The sequence below is a fragment of the Prionailurus viverrinus genome, chromosome C2 (assembly GCF_022837055.1).
Source record: "Prionailurus viverrinus isolate Anna chromosome C2, UM_Priviv_1.0, whole genome shotgun sequence".
Classification (NCBI taxonomy): domain Eukaryota; kingdom Metazoa; phylum Chordata; class Mammalia; order Carnivora; family Felidae; genus Prionailurus; species Prionailurus viverrinus.
The window spans coordinates 63,005,912-63,029,146 of NC_062569.1; the positions used below are offsets into that span (position 1 = coordinate 63,005,912).

General features: G+C 41.2%; 1 protein-coding gene across 1 annotated transcript in view; it reads right to left on the bottom strand.

Moving 5' to 3' along the window:
- The window catches only part of LRRC31 (leucine rich repeat containing 31), a 49,504-nt gene that overhangs the window by 18,647 nt on the left and 7,622 nt on the right, over positions 1-23,235 (bottom strand). Inside the window, exons 3-4 of the mRNA XM_047875486.1 lie at positions 9,707-9,963; positions 1,190-1,333 (exon numbers count right to left, since the gene is read on the bottom strand). Coding sequence (XP_047731442.1) covers positions 1,190-1,333; positions 9,707-9,899 — 337 coding nt within the window. The 5' untranslated portion in view covers positions 9,900-9,963. The remainder of the gene's footprint in view (positions 1-1,189; positions 1,334-9,706; positions 9,964-23,235) is intronic.

A 23,235-nucleotide genomic window follows, 5' to 3' on the forward strand; every position in this document is an offset into this window, starting at 1 on the left:
TCAAGTCAGTGGGTTTGTGCTGAACTCAATTGCCTGTGTTTGCACCAGCTCTGCTAGTGACTCTGACACACAGCCATCTGGAAACACAGGTGCAGTCAGGGTTCTCTCTTAAGAGAATTGTCCAAAGGAGAACCTGGGTAGCTCGGTTGGTTCAGCGGCCGAATTCAGCTCAGGTCATGATCTTGCAATTCGTGGGCTCAAGCACTGTGTCAAACTCTGTACTGACAGCTTGAGCCTGTTTTGGATTTTGTGTCTCCCTCTCTGTCTACCCCTCCCCCACTCAGTCTCTCTCTCTCTCTCTCTCTCTCTCAAAAATAAACTTAAAAAAAAAAACATTTAAAGAGAGTTGTCCAAAATATAATGGCATGCGTTTTAATTAAAATAGTCAAGGACCCCTCACTCAAAATTCAGCTGTTTTGACACCTCTGTGTTGGTAGACACATCTAATTTGATGAAAGACTTGACTCAAGGCATCTGGGAGAAAGAGAAAAGATAAGGTGGCAGTGGTTGTGTATGTGTGTGTGTGTGGGGGGGGGGGGGGGGTCTTCACGACCGGACTCCTGCTTACGTGTGACACATGATGGTTACACTCTCATTCCACAGATGACAACACCCTTTTACATGCCCAGTGGGGCTTGGCTCTACGGATGAGCCACACGAGTTTAGATAGTACGCAAAACAAATGTTTTTCAGGGAAGAAGAAGCAATCGGTAGGGAAGTAAAATTACTCAGGAAAAACAGACAAATGAACCTTCCTCCTAAACTTGGCTCAAATCTTTGTAGCTTGAGGAAGGATTAATTAACTTGTCTTTTGTTGTTGTTGTTTTAACATTTATTTATTTTTGGGACAGAGAGAGACAGAGCATGAACGGGGGAGGGGCAGAGAGAGAGGGAGACACAGAATCGGAAACAGGCTCCAGGCTCTGAGCCATCAGCCCAGAGCCTGACGTGGGGCTCGAACTCACGGACCGCAAGATCGTGACCTGGCTGAAGTCGGACGCTTAACCGACTGCGCCACCCAGGTGCCCCAGTTGTTGTTGTTTTAAATAGTGGTGCCGCTGCTCTTCCTGAGTTGGGTGGGGCCACTCTGCAGACCTCGGGTGGTCAGGTGAGTGATGGGTGTGTTTTGCCTGCTCATCTCCCCTCAAAGGCCCTGGGTCCCTCTGTGCCAAGTCAGCTGCATACAGACCCACTTCCCTCACGTCCACGGTCGTTAATCCGCAGTTATTCAGATCCAGACACTTGTTGACAGCCTTCCTGCCCAGCTTCTGCAGGAACTGCTCGTTTTTCTCCATCCTGGATCCCAACTCCATTTCTGAAGTGAGAGGCTTAGCTACATTATCAGGAGAAAGAAGAACTTGCTGTTAATGCAGATAGTGTTAAAGACGCACGGCGATCGCAATAAGACAAGTAAACAGGCTAACAACAACCCTGAGCTGGTCCTTGGAGAAACCTCAACCCAGAAGAGGAAGCATTTACCAGGGGACAGAACTTAACTGCTGTTCTGGCTCCGGGTGCTGGACAGTGATCACTCCCATGACCCTTTTCTTACAAAGGAGCCTGAGGAACTCGGTGGCTGTTCTTTCCTGGCCTGACCTAGGTTTCTCCTCTCGTAGACAGTGTTGTTCTCCCTGGACCGAGTAGTAAACTTGTTAGCACCGGGTTGAAGCCGAGCACGGCTGAGAGATGCACAGATGTCTCCGGTGAATGCTCATGGTGGGGAACACAGGTAATTTGACCAAACAAATTGCCAAATTTGCCAAACAAAGGCAAAGCGTTGCAATCACTGCCAATGGGCTCAGCTGGCTACAGGGAGCGACTCAAACACTTGCTGCTCATTTCGTAGACCATTCCATTGACAGATGCAGAGACAGTGGTGCCTGGGAGAGCTTTTCTCAACTCCTGCCACAGGACACTTTCAGGAAGACTCATTTGTCCTTCTTGTCACTAGAGACTACTTACATGGCACCCTCACCAAGTTCCTCTGTACTAACACAGTACTAACGTGATAACACTAAAATAAGAAAAGACTTACTTTTTCATTTTTTTTAATGTTTATTTCTGAGAGAGAGCATGAAAGGGGGAGGGGCAGAGACAGAGGGAGACAGAGTCTGAGGCAGGCTCCAGGCTCTGAGCTGTCAGCACAGAGCCCGACACAGGGCTCAGGCCTACGAACCATGAGATCATGACCTGAGCCGAAGTCAGACGCTCAACCGACTGAGTCACCCGGACGCCCCTAAAAGCTTTCCATTTATTGAACACCTATTATGTACGAGTGCTGCACCTACCCCATGTGCCAGCGTTTGAGACACGTATAAAATACATCATCCTTTTGGAAGAAAAAATGAATATGCAAAAAAGGGTCACTGACAGTGACTGTTTAGAGGTTTTATAAATGAAAATGTACAATTTAAAACATATAAAAAAAGTTTACTGGAATCCACTACAAAAGTGTAAGTTCTAAATGTGCAGTAATATTCTACTAACCCTGACAAAGTATAAAAACCACATAGCTAAAAAGAAATACTATATTGGTACCAGTGAAAATTAATGGTAGGACTTCAGTAGTAATCGATTTAAATATTAGGAGAGTAATAAGAACACTACCTCTCCACAGTGTGTCTGGCAGCTTGCTATTTTTTCTATTATAATTTATTGTCAAATTGGCTAACATACAGTGTGTAAAGTGTGCTCTTGGTTTTTGGGGTAGATTCCTGTGGTTCATCGCTTACATACAACACCCAGTGCTCATCCCAACAGGTGCCCTCCTCAATGCCCATCACCCCTCTTCCCTTCTCCTCCTCCCACCCCCCCATCAACCCTCAGTTTGTTCTCTGTGTTTAAGAGTCTCTTATGGTTTGCCTCCCTCCCTCTCTGTTTGTAACTATTTTTTCCTCTTCCCTTCCCCCATGGCCTTCTGTTAAGTTTCTCAAGATCCACATGAGTGAAAATATATGATATCTGTCCTTCTCTGACTGACTTACTTCACTCAGCATAATACCATCCAGTTCCATCCATCTTGCTGCAAATGGCAGGATTTCATTCTTTCTCATTGCCAAGTAATATTCTATTGTATATATAAACCACATCTTCTTTATCCATTCATCAGTTGATGGACATTTGAGCTCTTTCCATAATTTGGCTATTGTTGAAAGCGCTGCTATAAACATTGGGGTACACGTTCCCCTATGAATCAGCACTCCTGTATCCCTTGGGTAAATTCCTAGTAGTGTTATTGCTGGGTCATAGGATACTTCCATTTTTAATATTTTTGAGGAACCTCCACACTGTTTTCCAGAGTGGCTGCACCAGTTTGCATTCCCACCAACAGTGCAAGAGGGTTCCTGTTTCTCCACATCCTCGTCAACATCTGTTGCTGCCTAAGTTGTTAATTTTAGCCACTCTGACTGGTGTGAGGTGATATCTCAGGGTGGCTTTGATTTGTATTTCCCTGATGATGAGTGATGTTGAGAATCTTTTCATGTGTCTGTTAGCCATCTGGATGTCTTCTTTGGAAAAGTGTCTATTCTTGTCTTCTGCCCATTTCTTCACTGGATTATTTATTTTTCAGGTGTTGAGTTTGGTAAGTTCTTTATAGATTTTGGATACTAGTCCTTTATCTCATATGTCATTTGCAAATATCTTTTCCCATTCCATCGGTTGCCTTTTAGTTTTGTTGATTGTTTCCTTTGCAGTACAGAAGCTTTTTATCTTGATGAGATCCCAAAAGTTTATTTTTGCTTTTAATTCCCTTGCCTTTGGAGATGTGTTGAGTAAGAAATTGCTGTGGCTGAGGTCAAAGAAGTTGTTGCCTGCTTTCTCCTCTAGGGTTTTGATGGTTTCCTGTCTCACATTTAGGTCTTTTATCCATTTTGAGAGGTTTTTGTGTGTGTGTGTGTGTGTGTGTGTGTGTGTGTGTGTGTGTGTATGGTGAAATAAAGTGGCCTTCTTCATTCTTCTGCATGTTGCTGTCCAGGTCTCCCAGTTTGCTAAAGAGATTGTATTTTTTCCATTGGATACTCTTTCCTGCTTTGTCAAAATTAGTTGGCCATACATTTGTAGGTCCAATTCTGGGCTCTCTATTCTATTCCATTCTGGGTCTATATGTCTGTTTTTGTGCCAATACCATACTGTCTTGATGATTACAGCTTTGTAATAGAGGCTAAAGTCTGGGATTGTGATGTCTCCTGCTTTGGTTTTCTTCTTCAATATTACTTTGGCTATTTGGGGTCTTTTGTGGTTTCATACAAATTTTAGGATTGTTTGTTCTAGCTTTGAGAAGAACGTCAGGGCAATTTTGATTGGGATTGCATTGAATGTGTAGATTGCTATTTTTAAGCAAACACCTGTAGGGTGTGGTCTGTGTAGGGATGGTTGATGTTGCCGCATTCTCCCAGTAGGAGGCAGCACCATCCACAATTTTATCTCTTTACACAGGCCTTCCATTTCTATCAGGGTGCATTGCATACAATGTGTTTTATTTTGGGTATGGTTGCCAGATTTAGGAAAACAAAAACAGCCTGTCCAATTAAATTTAGACTTCAAGTAAACAAGGAATCATGGCTTAGTAAAAGTATGCCCTAAATATTGCATGTATTTTATGTGGCAACCCGAATTTTGAGTAGAGCAGAAGCGAGTTAGGGATGGGGGGATGGGGAGGGACTAACTCTTGCATGCAGTGAGTCCAGGACACTTTGTTAAGCTTAATGCAAAGAGTCTCAATCACACTGTTTCATAGATTTAGAACCTGAGACACAGAGAGACTGTAAGTAGCAGAGTCAGAATGTGAACCTAGAACAGACTGCTCCAGAACCCATTATGTGTGTATATGTGTTTAAATTTTTGGGTTAGGGGGTATCTGGGTGGCTCAGACAGTTAAGCGTGACTTCTGCTCAGGTCATGATCTCATAGTTCGTGGGTTAGAGCCCCGTGTCTGGCTCTGTGCTGACAGTTCAGAGCCTGGAGCCTGCTTCAGATTCTGTGTCTCCCTCTCTCTCCACTCCTCCCTGGCTCATGTTCTCTCTCACCCTCACTCTCAAAAATAAATGAACATTAAAAATTTTTAATACGTAAATAAATTTTTGTGTTAAAATATTTCTCTGCATGATACCTTATGCTTTCTCTTTTGTTTTTAAGACTTTATCCCCATAGAATCGACCTACGATCATGCTCAAGTTCCAGCTTTCCCAAACCTTTTTCTTCTCAAGCCACTGTTCTGTCAATCATTTCCTTTACTGTCAAATGTTTGGAAAAGGTGGTTTGTACTTGCTGGTCTCACTTCACCACATTTACCAATCAACCTCTATGTTCTGGTGACCACATTCACCTATTCAAACAAATTGTTTCTCAAAGGTCACCCGCAGACAGATTCAGGACTCTCTTCTCAGACCACATCCTGCTTGGGCATTCTGTAACGGTTGATCTGATGGGCAAGTCTAAGACCGCAGAAGTGGAAGACTTGGTTCAAATTGTGGGTCCTGCAGGTGAGCAAGTAATTTGGCTTCTCTGAGCTTTGGGTGATTCATCTGTAAAACAGAAACTCTAATTTCTGCCTTCTTCATTTCTCAGGAGCATGGTGACTTACATTTCCTAGGGCTTCCCAGGGAGATGGGACTCTGCAGGGCCTTTTACATGAGAGGTATGTTATAAATATTTGTTGAATGAACAAATAACTGAATGAATGAATGAATGAATGAATGAATATTAGCTTTAAAGCACCTTAATTACCAAAACAAATCAACATGATAGACTTTTATCGAATGCCTCAGTATAAATATAAGTACTAATTTATGAGATCTGTAATGCCCGAAGTTCCGAAACCTCCCACAAAAGTCCACCAGAGTCGTTAAGTCAAAGCCAAGCGGCAAGGGTCGTTTATTGCAGGTTCGAACCTGGTCCCCCACGCACTCGTCGCCGGTGACGCAAGAGGCCACAATCAGGGTTGGTACAGCGCTTTTATAGACAGAGACAAGTAGCACAGGGGAGGTTTTAAATTATGAGGTGCCTGATTGGTTGATTTTAAAGTAAGGACATTTGTTGTTCTCTGATTGGGCATCCTTTGTCTGTCCTTTGGCGGGAAGGCTTTGTCCGTTACTTGTGGCGGGAGGAAAAAGGGGGAAGGGGGAAGGGGGTAGGGTAGGTGAGGAATGTGCTAAGCAAGCAGGTTTACAGAAGCGAGAAATGCCGGTTAGTTTATGTACAATCACTCATTCCATCACATATCGGACTACATTTAGGAAGGTTTACAACCCATTCTACTACACAGCGGGTTACATTCAGGAAAGGCCTCACAATGCTCGTAGCAAACAGCAAGCAAAACAGACTTCTCAGCAATTGTATTTCTTATCAAAGATCCATAATAAGCAGAAAAGAGAACTTTAGCTTTAAACTAAGGCAGGGCTGTCATTTGGATTTAAAGCTGTTCTTTTCAGATCCATGGACATGAACTTACAAACCATATATTTCATTTTTTTAAATACATAAAACCCTTTCTTCAAAGGATAGCTTATGTCACAGCTCAAGATATAAGGCAGTTGAGTCAGAGCTGCTGCTACCAGTTGGCTGAGTTGTGGTGACTGGTGCCCTATGGAGAGCACAAAGTGACACATGAACAGTTCTATGGAGTGATTCGGGACCTTTTCCTGACTGCTTTACCGCTGAGACAAGCCCCTGCTTCTCCATATGATTCTGTGAGCTAAGAAGTATCTTCACATTAAGTTCTTTTCCAACTTATATCTTCCAGGGTTGGTTTCTTGGTCATAAACAACCATGAATCCCAGTGGTTTCATAAAACATAATAACGTTTGTATGTTTGTAACGTGGGTGTTGCTGTGCAGGGAACCAAGATAACAAGTTCCTGTTTTCCATGAGCTACGTGTCCAATGGAAAAGGCAGGGGCACCTGGATGACTCACTTGGTTAAGCGTCTGACTTTTGGTTTCAGCTCAGGTCATGATTGCACAGTTCGTGGGTTTAAGTCCCACATTGAGCTTGGTGCTGACAGTGTGGAACCTGCTTGGGATTCTCTCTCTCTCTCTCTCTCTCTCTCTCTCTCTCTCTCTGCATCTCCCCTGCTTGCTTGCTCTCTCTCTCTAAATAAATAAACATTAAAAAAAAAAAAAACAGGCCGACAGGAAATCCATGCTCACAAAACAGAGAAGTACAATGGTGGGGGCAGGCAGAGGGTACATGAGCACACGATAGTGACAGTAAGCACCTCAGCTCCCATGGGCAGGTCACATGGCAATCTTTCAAGAGAAAGGGGTGTGTGAATGCACTTTAAGAGTGAGTGAGAGTCAGTCAGGTGGGTGGACATGAGGGAAGGATAAATGGGGGGAGGGGTGCAGGAGGATGGTGACACAAGGGAAGGTCTTTGTAGGCACAGGGAACCCCTTTGCAAGAATGTGGCCAGCTCAGGAAACTGCAAGTAAATCTGAATGTCAGGAGTAGTGGGTGAACATGAGGTTGGGGGAAGGCAGGGGTCATGAAGAGAGATCCATCTGATCACAAACACCTTGAAGACCATGTTTGGGATTGTGGACATTCTCTTCAAGGCAAGAAAGACTCAGTGAAGGATTTTAAGCAGCTGAAAGATATCATATCTGTGATTTAGGAAGAGGACCCAGTGGCACTATGGAGTACGGGTTGGCAAGAGAGCAAGAATAGAAGCAGAGAAACCAGTTAGGAAGCTGTTTCAGTGGTCTAGGCAAAAAAACAAAAAACAAAAAACAATGAAAGCCAGAACAGCAATGGAGAGGAGGAACCAGATCCAAGAGTCATTTTGGGGGCAGGATTAACATGACTCCAGGTACCACTGAATTTGGGGAGATGTGGAAATGGACAAGCCATGCATGGCTTGAGTGGCCAGTGTTGGCCAGTGGGGAAAACCAGCTGCCTGGCCTTGCACTATTAATTTAATCATGGTTATAGGTATTCATTAACTATGCTCCTAAAACTTCAACTCATACTTTAGAACAAATACCAACAATTTTCTGATAGAGGTTGTCTTTCTTTTTAAGTAGACTTTAACTTCCTATTTCTAAAAAATATTTAAAATATACTTAATCTACTTTCAAATAAAATTATATATATATATATATATTTTTTTTTTTTGAGAGAGAGAGAGACAGAGAGAGAGAGAGAGAGAGAGAGAGAGAAGCATGAGCAGGTTAGAGGGGCAGAGGGAGAGAGAAAGAGAATCTTAAGCAGGCTCCATGGTCAGTGGGGAGCCCAACACGGGACTTGATACCACAACCCTGGGATCATGACCTGGGCCAAAATCAAAAGTTGGATGCTCAACCAACCGAGCTAGCCAAAATGATATTATTTTTGGTATTTGATGCAAATAATCTGACAGAAATGAGGGTAGGTATAAATGAAACAAGATTGGCCATGGGTTGATAATTGTTAGAGGGAAGTGATCATGGGGGGTCCTTATACTATTCTCTCTACTTTTGGGTATGTTTGCATTAAAAGATTAAAATGCTTAAAAATACATTTAATCTAATAAATTATATATATAATAATATATATAGCCCAGAGCCCAACGTGGGGCTAGAACTCATGGACTGTGAGATCATGACCTGAGCCAAAGTCGGTCGCTCAACTGACTGAGCCACCCAGGTGCCCCTCTAATAGACAATATATTAATGGCATTGTACATGACACATAGCTTTAAGGAAAGATTGGGCATTATTTATTTTCATAACCCTTGAATTTGTAATCTCTGTTCTAAGAATTTGTACTAAAAAACAAGGCTGAAATACAATGACGTATGGAAGAGGCAAGAGGGAAAGACAAAAATATTCACTGACGGGCAAAGGATGGAATATCATGCAGCTGTTAAAATTAGGCATATAAACATCATGTAGCAACGTGGGGATTGAGCAGTATAAAAATATGTTTCAGAAGTAGGACCACAGCTCTGTGTAAGCTCAAGAGGGATTTGCAAGCTATTATTATAACTGCAAAAGATGCCCATTCTGGCCCCCAGCTACCTCCTCTGTGACTGTCCTATTACTTTTGTCCTCTCTCCTCTCATCCTGCTTCAGCACCCCTGACCTTGGGCTCACTCTCCAGTACTCCAGGCTCAGTCCCACCCTGGACCTTCACATTTATAGCTGCCTTTGCCTGGGAAGCTATTCCCACAGGCATCTACGTGACTGGCTTTATTCATTCACTCTACTTGGCTTACTTTATTCAGATCTCTGCTCGGGTGCCACCAAATCAGAGACTCCTTCCCTGCAACCCCATCTAAAGTAGTACCCCATCCATCATTCTTAGTCTCCTTAGCCTGCTTTTGTTTCTTTGTATCATTTATCACGCTGAAATTATGTCTGCATCTGGTTCCTTGTGTACGTAAGGTCCTGTGTTATGTGGCTGCATTTCTAACACAATAATGGCTGACATACAGTAGGTACTCGATCAATGTTTATTGACTGGCTGGTTGACCATAAATGCATGTATATGAACAAAATACTGTATCAAAATGAAAGGAAACAAGGTTTTTTCTCTATACCTTCCTGTAGTGTTACATGTAATTTAAATGCTAATAATTTAAAAGTAAAATTCTTGAAGTATTTAAAGCATTTAAGTAACATAGTAAATGCTTAGAATAGAGACTCATATTAGGTTTAGTTTAACCCATATGATGTCTTTCGGGGGAAACATTATTCTAAAAAATAGAGAAATAACAGCAGTCAGTTTACCAGTATCTAAGATGTTTTCTGTTTTCTGTGCGTCATCGCTGGGTTGGAAATCAGCAGCTTCAAGATCATTGCTCTTTTTTCTGCTTTCAGCTTTGGTGGGCCTGAGTTTTGAGCTCCTGAAGAATTTGTTGACAAACGAAGTCCGGGGTTTGGTTTCTCCATCTGAGGAATTTTTCTTCCTTCTTTGACTCATGGTCAAGTTGAAAGTGGTCTTTCTCAATAAGACATCTTCCTGTTGTTTTCAGTTTCTGGAATTACTGAGAAGCAAAAGACTCTGTCGAGACCATGTGAAATCAGAATTTCCTTACATGAGCTTTTATTTCCCCCCTTTCTTTGTTTTTATTACTGGTAATGTTTAATGTAAAAATAAGAATGATGTAACCCAGGATCCGGGAACCAACAGATGGTGGCAGATACACATCTAAAGCAAACTTGGGTTTTTAACTTTGCCCTACTTTATTGTGTGAAATACAGGTCATTAAACACCACTTTGGCAAATGCATCAAATGTGTTAATAATTTGAAATTTCAGCAATTATAGTTACCTTCTGAGGGACAGTAGTAAAAGAGGATTTAGCATGTCTCTAAACTGGCCCTTTGCAAAACTATCTCCCAGGGGGGGTTGCCTTCGGTAAGCCCAGCCTCCTCTCAGCAGCCTCCTCTGATGCTGCTTCTCCTGGCTTCTTCCCTTTTTCCCCTCCAGCCCTGCACCGCCACCCCCATTAGAGACACACTGGCAGCAAAAACTTCGCTCACTCCATAAACAGAACCTACTCTGGGTCAGATACTGTTCTAGATGCGAGATTCAATGATGAGCAAGGTACAGCTCACATCTTTGATGGAGGCTTAACCTAGTGGGAAGATAAGCCTGTAAGCCAAAGAGTCCACTGGGGTAAGAGCCATCAGGGAAGACAGACCTAAGTAAGTAGGCAGGGAAGGCTCAGTTGGGCTATGCTTGCCTTGCAGAACAGACTTTGAACAGGGAGTGACATTGCCTGGATTTTGAAGAATGGGAAGTTAAACAAGAGAGAGAAAAGGGTCCCAAGTAGAAAAATGAGGCTCAAAAGTTTCAGGCATGAAGGCCTGCAAAAGCCTCTGGTTGGCTCCACCAGTGAATTCTGGTTCACCTGGAACAAAGGATGGGGGAATGGAGGTGAGGAGTGTGAGTTAAGGCTAAAGATTCATAAGGGGTGATCTATTGCCCCCTTCTGAGATTTGCTTTCATTCTAAGGGAGGGTTAAATACTTAAATTGGGGATAAAACTGTCAATGGATGGGGCGCCTGGGTGGCTCAGTCCGTTAAACATCCAACTTCAGCTCAGGTTATGATCTTGCAGTTTGTGAGTTCGAGCCCTGCATAGGGTTCTGTGCTGACAGCTCAGAGCCTGGAGGCTGCCAGATTCTGTGTCTCCTCCTCTCTCTGCCCCTCCCATGCTCATGCTCTGTCGCTGTCTCTCAATAAAAACAAAAACAAAAACAAAAACAAAAAAACAAAAAAAAAACCTGTCAATGGAATTTTAGATTTTGTTAATAAAATTTAGGTCCCATTCTTGGGCCAGGGCCTAATGACTATTCTTGAAATTACAATGTTCATGGCTTCTCCCCCATAAGATAGGTCTTTTCTGTAATAGTACGCTCAAGAATGACTCAAGGAACATTTTGCAGAGGGGCTTCTAAAATGACCTTGGAGAGTCCACCTCCAAGCCAGGAAGAAGTAATAATATTCTATACACCTGGAGCATTATTTTAGAAGTAAAAATTGAGCATCTTTTTCTTTCTAAATTTTCTTTTCAAACTAGAACAGGGTGGAGCCCAGGTTTACCCACGAACAGACAGCAATGGAACCAGACAGTTGGCCCCAGTGCAGCCCTACCACTGACCAAGCTTCAGTGGGTTAGGTCGGGGGAAAGACCACTGGCTAATGAACCCAGCCACAACCAGCAGCCCTGGCTGTCCCATCCTGATTCCATCATCACCTTATAGGCCCTTGTCCTTTTGCTGGTCCTCTGGTCCCCACTTAAGACTCCCCTCATGATCATTTTCATGCAATGTCACCGTTTGTTGATTTATACAGAGCCGTTCTCTGGAGTGCCATCCCACTAAATGGTTTCACTTCTCCCCCCACTAAATGCGCTGACTTCAATTCCCAAGTCTTAAGAAAACACTGCTGGATGATGCTCCAGGATGTGGTAATTTACCCAAGTGAAACCCCACCCAGCCTGTGAGGCCCCTCTGGGTTGTCTGCAGACAAGTACACAGTGGGCAGAATGGGAAGGAGGCCAGCGGAGGCAAGGCACAACACAGGACGCAGGACTCAAGGGGATGGAAGAGGAAACAAAAGTTCAGTAGGGGAACCGGCAAGGCAGAAAGGAGAGAAAGGCAAGGGAAGGAAACAACAGAGAGGAAGCCAGGGAATTAGAAAAAGACCAAGTATAAGGAAGGCAGATGTGTGAGTGCCAAGTAGAAAGTATCTGCACGTTTCTCAATAGGCAGCAGGGAAGTAGTGGGTTACCATGCTCATTCTGAAAAAAGTAATTTTTTGCCCCAAAATGGGTTCAGGAAATTCCTCTCTATATACAAACTTGAACAAGTACTCTGGCTTCCCATGCCAATTCAGGCTTACGCAGACCTTCCATTTTCCCTTTGCCCCTATACTGGGCTTCACGGTGTGGAGGCAAACCCTGGAAACGGAATTGGGAAATTTGCAGATCACAACATAACAACCAGACTGCAGCAGCTAAACACTGGGCTTTGTCTCTTCTCCCAGGATCAGACACGCTTATTTAAGAGCCCTTTGAGGAAACTAAGGGCTGGCGTTTCAATTCAACTTAACATTAATTGAGTAGTTATTCTTTTGATATTTACTATATTATCAGTAGGTAAGGTTTTTTGCCATGAAACCCCAAGGATAATACATATTTGACATGTTATTGCTCTTGCAACCAAGCTGTTATTTATTCCGGGGAAGTGAGAAATGCCTTTTCTTTCTTTTCCATCCTCAGGTTTGGCCTTACCACTTATTTAAAATTTTTGAGCCAGCGTTTCAGAGTGAGTCATATTTTCAACGCTGCTTGTTAAAGGGAGATGCATTTTTCTTTCTCCACAAAACTTACTTCACTAAAAAGGAAGTCCTGACACATGCTACAACATGAATGAAACTTGAAGACATTACACTAAGTGAAATAAGCTGGTCACAAAAAGACAAATATGGAATGGTTCCACTTATGTGAGGTATCTAAGTAGTCAAATTCATAGAAACAGAAAATAGAATGGTGGCTGCCAGGGGCGGAGACAAGAGGAAAATGGGGAGTTGTTTAATGGTTACAGAGTTTCAGTTTTACAGAAGGAAAAGTTCATTCACAACAGTGTGAATATATTTAAAACTACTGAATTGTACACTTAAAAAACGGATATGATGGGGGGCACCTGACTGGCTCAGTTGGCAAAATATGCAACTCTTGATCTCGGGGCTGTGGGTTCCAGACCCATGTTGGGTGTAGAGATTACTTAAAAATAAAATCTTCCAAAAAATGGTTAAGATGGTTAATTTTAGGTTATGTGGGGTTTTTTTTTAACACAATTAAGAATCATATATATATATACATATATATATATACATATATATACATATATATATACATATATATACATATATATGTATATATATATATACATACATATATAATTCAGAGGACTAGGACATTAAATGTAAGGAAGTTTTAGAAAAACCTTAATTTCTGCTTTCATTTTCCTTATGTATATACAAGTGTGATATGATTTTCTAAAATCAATGCCTAAATATGCCTAAATAGGTTTTAATGAATATAAAGTAAAAATCCTAGGTAATTTTTTAAAAAAACTATTACGTGGCATGCATGGGCTTAGTTCAGCCCAATTCAGAACACTTCTCTAGAAAACACATTATCATAGATTTATTTCTAGTATTATCATTAATACAACTATTCTCAGTTTAAGCAGAAAAGGAACTTATTAAAAGGATGGCAGAGGTAAACATGTATTTGCTTCTGCTTTTGAACTCCATTTAAATAACAAGGGATTTTTAAAAAAACACTTCATAGATCTCTAAGGATAAGGAGAACTGGGTAGATGCCAACAAAATTTTGGAATCTAGAGAGCATAAGAAAGAACTTAACTGACTTTAAATTTAAGTGCCTGTAAGAGTTGGGGAACAAATGTTAAAAATTTCAGAATCCCAAAAGACTTCATAAGTGAACCAATAATTGTCCTAGGCAACTCTGAAGGAAGAGGTAAGTATGGGTGGAGCTCAAAACAGAGTAGTTAAAAATCTGTAAGAAGTTTTGTTGTTGTTTTTTTAAGATTTTATTTTGAAGTAATCTCTATACTCAACATTGGGCTCAAATTCACAACCCTGAAATGAAGAGTCACACCCTCCACTGACTGAGCTAGCCAGGCACCTCAATTTGTAAGAAGTTAAATAATTAAATTTTATTTCTCACCCCAGGGCAGACAAGAGATGGCCTCGTTCCCACCCTGGCAAAAGATGGAAAGTTTATTTTTAGGACAAGTTGAAACATAGAGGATCTGGACACGGAGACACTGGTCATGTTTTCAGTGCCTTATTAGATAGGGAAGTTAAGGAAGGTCTCTATGTCTCTATATTGAACCATGAGACCCCTCCTTGCTCCTCCTTTAGTTCCTCTAAGAACACACTGGCAATTAAGCTCGATCACCCTCTATCCCCACCCCATGGAGGTATATGGGAGTACACCAAGCTGGGGAAAGTGATACTGACTGTTGAGGGTCCTTCAACTACATGAGTCTCTGCCAAGCAATAATGAAGAAGCTCACTGATTGAGAAGTCCTACATATATACACAGAGCTCCTGATAGAATGCTTAATTCTATATATGTTTGGAGGGCCAAAGATCTCAAGATAGTGGAGGGAAGACTGACAGGAAAATGAGATTCAGAAACAATAACAAAAAGGGAACTTAAAGAAAATAAGAACAATGCAGGGAGAATAAAAGGTTATTTTATTTATTTTTTTAATGTTTATTTATTTTTGAGACAGAGAGAGACAGAGCATGAGCAGGGGAGGGGCAGAGAGAGAAGGAGGCACAGAAGCTGAAGCAGGCTCCAGGCTCTGAGCCGTCAGCACAGAGCCCGACATGGGGCTTGAACTCACGAACTGTGAGATCATGACCTGAGCCAAAGTCGGACACTTAACCGAGTGAGCCACCCAGGTGCCCCTAAAAGGTTATTTTAAAAATCACTATTATACTTACAGAATTAAGAGTTGATGTAGGGTCCATAAACCAAGAACCAGAAGATGTAGGAAAGAGAAAATCCAGACTTCTAAAAATTAAAACTGTGATACTTTCTGTGCAAGAGTAAAATGGTGTATTTTTTTTAATTTAATGTTTATTTTTGAGAGAGAGAGGGAGAGAATGAGCAGGGGAGGGGCAAAGAGAGGGAGAGAGAGAACCCCAAGCAGGCTCCACGCTGTTAGTGCACAGCCTGATGTGGGGCTCAAACTCATGAACTGAGAGATCATGACCTGAGCCAAAGTCAGACACTGAACCAACAGAGTCACCCAGGTACCCTTTCATCTGTGTTTTCCTAATTGTTTTCAATGAGTACATATTATTTCTACTATCCGAAAAAGCCCCTATGTTTTTAAAATTTTTTTAATGTTTATTTTTGAGAGAGAGAGAGAGAGAGAGAGAGAGAGAGAGACAGCATGGGGGGGGGGGCAGAGAGAGAAGGAGACACAGAATCTGAAGCAGGCTCCAGGCTCTGAGCTATTACCACAGAGCCGGATGCAGGGCTCAAACCCATGAACCATGAGATCTTGACCTGAACCAAAGTCATACACTTAACAGACTGAGCCACCCAGGCGCCTCGGTATATCTTTTAATCTACCTAATTCTCCAGCAATAGCTACCGCCACCACAAATGCACAACAATGACCTACTATAAAATAAGGTATCCTGCGAATTCCCAAGTACAAGGAGAGCAGCAATAAGACCCACATGGTATCAGCAAGTGGCAGGAGGCAGTAGAAAACAGGCAAAAGGTCTTCTGGTGGCACTGAGCACCAGTAAACTCATTAAAAAAAAAAAAAAAAAAACTGCCGAAGGTACTTACTCCAAAATCTAAATGTCCTCAGTCAGCATAGAAAGCTAATTCAGCTTATTTTTAGAGCAGTGACAGAACCTGAAAGGGGTGCTAAGAGTGAAGGCAAAGGAAAGGTTAGGTTGTATGGGACAGTCTAGGCCCTATTAAGTCTCAGCAGTAACCAACGGAATCTCCTTTGCAGGACAAAGTCCCTCTCAGAGGAGAATCTATGGGGGTAGATGCTAAATGGAGCAGCACAGAGACACTGTGGAGAAAGGCAAGAGAAGATCCAGATAAAGTGGGGGAGGAGGCAGGTACTTTCAAAAAGCACAAGGCAATATATTTTTTTAATATTTTTTATTTTTTTTTATTTTAGAGAGAGAGTGTGTACACACAAGTTGTGGAGAGGGGCAGAGCGAGCAAGAGAGAGAATCTTTTTTTTTTTTTAATTAAAAAAAATTTTTATTTTTTTAATGTTTATTTATTTTTGAGAGAGAGAGAGACAGAGCATGAGTGGATGAGGGGCAGAGAGAGAGGGAGATACAGAATCCAAAGCAGGATCCAGGCTCTGAGCTGTCAGTGCAGAGCCCAAAACGGGGCTTGAACCCATGAAATGTGAGATCATGACCTGAGCCAGTCAGTAGCTCAACTGACTGAACCACTCAGGCACCCAAGCAAAAGAGAGAATCTTAAGCAGGCTTCATGTTCAGTGTGGAGCCTGATGCGGGAGTCTATGTGGGGCTAGATCCCACGACCCTGGGATCATGACTGGAGCAAAAATCAAGAGTCGCTCAAAGGACTGAGCCACCCAGGTGCCCCAAGCACAAGGCAATATTGATTAACTCTTTATAACAGTAAAAAGGCCTTTGAGCTAGGAAAGCAATCCTGGCCCACTCTGCTCTCCTAAGGTATACCCTGTGGTGTACATGATTCATGAGTGACAGCAAGGAGAAAGCTGTGATGCCAATGAGGACCTAGTTATTCACCACCGATTCCATCATATTCTATGCACTGGAAGTGAGTCACTAAGTAAGTCCAGCCCACACTCAAGGTAAGGGAAATTAGGTTCTACCCTTTGAAAGAGGGAGCATAAAAGAATTTTCAGACATTTAAAAATTGTCCTACAATATAAAAAAATTTAGAAGGTGAGAGATATAAATAGATGATAGGCAAAGACAAACCAACATCTGTATAAGGGCACTCCCTGCAGAAGAAATCCAAAGAAAATACTAAAACCTTTAATTCATAAAACTATTTCTGAACTAAAGACTTGATCTAGCATTTAAATGTAATACAGCATACCTAGGAAAATCTGCCTGGAATAGATAACACCAAGAGATACTCAAGGAAAACAAATGCGCTTTAGAAAGAAAAGAAAAGAAAAGAAAAGAAAAGAAAAGAAAAGAAAAGAAAAGAAAAGAAAAAAGAAAAGGCAAAAAGACCAAGTCTTACAAATATAAGAGAAAGTAATCAGATTGTCAGCAGACTTTTCAACAATAGTTTATTATTTTTCCCAGATAGTGGAATACATATTTAAAATACTCAAGGAAGAAAATGAGCCAAGGATTCTATAATTAACCAAGCTGAACTTCAGGCATACTGTTATGAACACTTAAGAACTAAGGAAATACTGTTGCCATGAACTCTTCCTGGGGAATCTTAATCTAGAGAATGATCTTTAGACAACAAAAGTACTTGAAGTAACATCAGCATAAGGACTAACTGATGTTGATCACTGAATATATATTTACCTGTGGTTCTAAGAATAACTGATATGTTCAAGGGAGACCAAGTATTTAATGGTTGTGTGCTCTGACATTCTGAATATTAAATTATTAAACATATTAAAAAGAAATAGCAACTATAGGGGCTCCTGGGTGGCTCAGTTGGTTAAGGGTCCAACTTCAGCTCAGATCATGATCTCACAGTTCATGAGTCAAGCCCCACGTCGGGCTCTGTGTTGACAGCTCAGAGACCGGAGCCTGTTTTGGATTCTGTGTCTCCCTCTCTCTGCCTGTCCCCTGCTCATGCTCTGCTTCTCTCTCAAAAAAAAATTAGTGCTAAAAAAATTTGAAAAGAAAAAAAGAAAGAGCAACTGTAGTATAACAGAGTATGGTTCCTATATTATAGAAAAAACTAAAAATAAATAGCTACAATTAAAACTATCAGTAATAGCTTATTCTCTCCAGAAAGACAGGGAAAAAAAGTGGGGGGGGGGGGGGGAGGAATTATATAGGAAGATTTCCCAGAACTGGAAAGTAGGAGTTTCTACATTGAAATGGCCTCCCAAATAGTCATCAAAAGAATGAGGAAGAAAACACCAGTATCAAAGCACTTATTTATGAAATTTCTAAACAATGACAAATAGAAGATCCTAAAAGCTGGTATAGAGGAAAAACTTAGGTCCATAAAGAAGATCAGGACTGAAATTGGCACTGGACTTTCTAGCATTAACTTTAAAAGCTAGAAGACTATAGAATAGTGTCTTCAAAACTCTGGGAAGTTATTTTCTTTTTTTTTTTTTTTTTTTTTTTTTTTATTTTTATTTTTTTTATGAAATTTATTGACAAATTGGTTTCCATACAACACCCAGTGCTCATCCCAAAAGGTGCCCTCCTCAATACCCATCACCCACCCTCTCCTCCCTCCCACCCCCCATCAACCCTCAGTTTGTTCTCAGTTTTTAACAGTCTCTTATGCTTTGGCTCTCTCCCATTCTAACCTCTTTTTTTTTTTTTCCTTCCCCTCCCCCATGGGTTCCTGTTAAGTTTCTCAGGATCCACATAAGAGTGAAACCATATGGTATCTGTCTTTCTCTGTATGGCTTATTTCACTTAGCATCACACTCTCCAGTTCCATCCACGTTGCTACAAAAGGCCATATTTCATTTTTTCTCATTGCCACGTAATATTCCATTGTGTATATAAACCACAATTTCTTTATCCATTCATCAGTTGATGGACATTTAGGCTCTTTCCATAATTTGGCTATTGTTGAGAGTGCTGCTATGAACATTGGGGTACAAGTGGCCCTATGCATCAGTACTCCTGTATCCCTTGGATAAATTCCTAGCAGTGCTATTGCTGGGTCATAGGGTAGGTCTATTTTTAATTTTCTGAGAAACCTCCACACTGCTTTCCAGAGCGGCTGCACCAATTTGCATTCCCACCAACAGTGCAAGAGGGTTCCCGTTTCTCCACATCCTCTCCAGCATCTATAGTCTCCTGAGTTGTTCATTTTGGCCACTCTGACTGGCGTGAGGTGATACCTGAGTGTGGTTTTGATTTGTATTTCCCTGATAAGGAGCGACGCTGAACATCTTTTCATGTGCCTGTTGGCCATCCGGATGTCTTCTTTAGAGAAGTGTCTATTCATGTTTTCTGCCCATTTCTTCACTGGGTTATTTGTTTTTCGGGTGTGGAGTTTGGTGAGCTCTTTATAGATTTTGGACACTAGCCCTTTGTCCGATATGTCATTTGCGAATATCTTTTCCCATTCCGTTGGTTGCCTTTTAGTTTTGTTGGTTGTTTCCTTTGCTGTGCAGAAGCTTTTTATCTTCATAAGGTCCCAGTAATTCACTTTTGCTTTTAATTCCCTTGCCTTTGGGGATGTGTCGAGGAAGAGATTGCTACGGCTGAGGTCAGAGAGGTCTTTTCCTGCTTTCTCCTCTAAGGTTTTGATGGTTTCCTGTCTCACATTTAGGTCCTTTATCCATTTTGAGTTTATTTTTGTGAATGGTGTGAGAAAGTGGTCTAGTTTCAACCTTCTGCATGTTGCTGTCCAGTTCTCCCAGCACCATTTGTTAAAGAGGCTGTCTTTTTTCCATTGGATGTTCTTTCCTGCTTTGTCAAAGATGAGTTGGCCATACGTTTGTGGGTCTAGTTCTGGGGTTTCTATTCTATTCCACTGGTCTATGTGTCTGTTTTGGGAAGTTATTTTCAATGTAGAATTCTACATTCCCAAGTAAACTGTCTTGTGGAAGGTAAGGAATAGAGCTTTTCGAACAAGTTAAGTCTCAAAAAGATTTCCCTTTCATATATACTTTCTCAGGAAGCCAATGGATTTTGTGCTCCATGAAAATGAGGCAGTTAGCGAAGATAAAGAAAAACATGGGATGCAGAAAGGAAAAAGATCCCAAGATATTTATAAAGGGAAATCCCAGAATGACAGGCACCAGGTTTAGGCTCAACTAGTCCATTAGTGGTCAAAAACAAAGGATTTTAAGAGGAATATTTCAGTTAAAAAAAAAAAAAAAGACTGGGGCAGGAATGACTTTTTATTTATCTGGCCATATTGGAGGGAGTTTTGAAGCTCTTCCAGAATCTGTGCATGAATTAGTAATAAGTAAAATAGAAAGCAAATTTTAAACTGCAGCAACTCTTAACCGTAGAGAACAAACTGAGGGTTGTTGGCGGGGGATGGGGGGAGTAAGTATGGGGATGGGCTACATGCGTGATGGGCATTAAGGAGGGCACTTGTGAGGTGCACTAGGTGTTATATGTAAGTGATGAATCACTGAATTCTACTCCTTTAACCAACACTACACTATATGTTAACTACCCAGAATTTAAATAAAAACTTGAAACATTAAAAAAAAACCTGCAGCAATAATTAGAAACTATTAGTATTAGAAGCTATTAGTATTAAACAGTTTGTCAAAGTTTTACGATCAATATACAAAAATCAGTTGAATTTCTATACACTTGGTAATGAACAATCCAAAAATGAAATTAAGAGAAAAATTCCATTTATAATAGTATTAAAAGAATAAAATACCTGGGAACCAATTTAACAAAAGAAGCATAAAAGTTATATTCTGAAAATTATAAATCATTGTTGGAAGCAATTTAAAAAATCTAAATAGGGGCACCTGGGTGGCTCAGTCAGTTAAGCCTCAGACTTTGGTTCAGGTCATGATCTCGCAATTCGTGAGTTCAAGCCCCACCTTGGGCTCCATGCTGACAGCTCAGAGCCTGGATCCCACTTTGGATTCTGTGCCTCCCTCTCTCTGTTCCTCCCCCACTTGCACTCTGTCTCGCTGTCTCTTTGTCAAAAATAAAGAATAAAAAATTAATTAAAATTAAAATTAAAAAATTAAAAAATCTAAATAAATGGAAAGGTGTTACATTTCCATGGACCAAAGGACCTACTATGTTAAGATGGTAGTATTCCCCAAATTGACCCACAGATGAAATGCAATCACCGTCAGAATCCCAGCTGACTTTGTAGAAATTTATAGGCTGATGCCAAAATTCATATGGAAACTCAAAGGACCCCAAATAGCCAAAACAGTCTTGAAAAAGAAGAACAAAGTCGGAGGACTCATACTTCCCCTATTCAGAACTTACTAGAAAGTAACAATAATGAAGACATTGTGGTACTGGCATAAGAACAGACATGTAAGTGAATGGAATAGAATTGAGAGTCCAGAAATAGGCCCATCTAATTATGGTCAATTTTCAACAAGGTGCTGAGACCATTAAATGGAGAAAGAGAAGTTCTTTAAACAAATAGTGCTGGGACAACCATATCCACATGCAAAAGAATGAGATTGGATCCTTATCTCACACTATTACAAAAATTAACTTCAATAAACCAAAGACCTAAAATGTAAAATGTACTGGCTGGCTCAGTCAGTACAGCATGCAATTTTTTTTTTCTTTAATCTTTTTTTTTTAACATTTATTTATTTATTTTTATTTATTTTTTTTTTAATTTTTTTTTTCAACGTTTATTTATTTTTGGGACAGAGAGAGACAGAGCTTGAACGGGGGAGGGGCAGAGAGAGAGGGAGACACAGAATCGGAAACAGGCTCCAGGCTCTGAGCCATCAGCCCAGAGCCCGACGCGGGGCTCGAACTCCCGGACCGCGAGATCGTGACCTGGCTGAAGTCGGACGCTTAACCGACTGCGCCACCCAGGCGCCCCTAACATTTATTTATTTTTGAGACAGAGAGAGACAGAGCATGAACAGGGGAGGGTCAGAGGAAGAAGGAGACACAGAATCTGAAACAGGCTCCAGGCTCTGAGCTGTCAGCACAGAGCCCGACGCAGGGCTCGAACTCACGGACGTGAGATCATGACCTGAGCCGAAGTCGGACACTTAACCGACTGAGCCACCCAGGCGCCCCACAGCATGCAATTCTTGATCTCAGGGTTATGAGTTTGAGCCCCACACCAAGTGTAGAGATTACTTAAAAAAATATTTTTAAAAAAAATGTAAGGAAAAACTATAAAACTCTTAGAAGGAAACACAGGAGTAAATCTTTGTGCCAAGTCTTAGATATAATACCAAAAACACAAGTAACAAAAGCAACAAAGGGGAAAAAGTAGATCAATTGGACTTTATCAAAATTTAAAAGTTTTGAGCCTTGAGGGACATTATCTGGAAAGTGAAAAAAAAAAACCACAATGGCAGAAATATTTATAAATCATTTATCTGATAAGAAACTTGTATCTAGAACATATAAAGAACTGTTACAACTCAATAATAAAAACAGTAAGCTAATGAGTCATTTAAAAAGGGAAAATAATCTGAATATACACTTTTCCAAGGCAAACAGCCAAATGACCAGTAAGTACATGAAAAGACACTCAACATCATCAGTCACCAGGGAAACACAAATTTAAACTACGATCAGATACCACTTCATGTCCAGTAAGATGTTAGAATCAAAAAGCCAGATAAGAGCAATGATGTGGAGAATTCAGAACCCTCATATGCTGCTGGTGGGAATATAAAATGGCACAATCACTTTGGACAACAGTCTGGCAGTTCCCGTGTGCCCAGCACCAGGAAAACATCGAAGCTCACACAAAAGCCTGAGAATCCAAGGTCTCTCTAAACATCTGATCAAGAAAGCAGCCTAAGGTAAAGAAGGTGCAAAGAGAATTAGAAAGCTCTAAAAGTACTGTCCAAATAGTCACAGAAAATAATGGAGGCCAACAGAGGTTTGAAACATCTACCCTCCTCTGGCCCTTAAGCTAGATGCTCACTGTAGCTCATCCCAACTGCATTCCTTATGCTCCCTTTACAACTTTCTCAAAACAGTCTGCAGCAATTGCCTTATAGAAGAACTTAATGGGACAAACATTCGTATTGTGAGCCCTGTATGCACATTACACAGAGCTGAGTTCTGACAAGCTCACTTGTGATGAACTCATCCTCCTACAGCTTCTAATGTTCTTAACACAAGGAACAGATAAACAGAAGGGCACATGCTTTAACAAAATGCAGAAGAAGTGGAGAAATACAGTGGTTTTATTCTTGGTGGAGAAAAAACAAGATCCAGACCAGGAATGCGGCACTAGATAAGTATAGGGTTTTCAATTGCTAAAGTGAGAGCCGAAAGGTTTTCAAGAGCAGGGCTGTCACTTGGAGTCAGTTCCTCTGAGCTGTGGTGTGACAAGCGCCATGAGTTACGCGCTCAAAA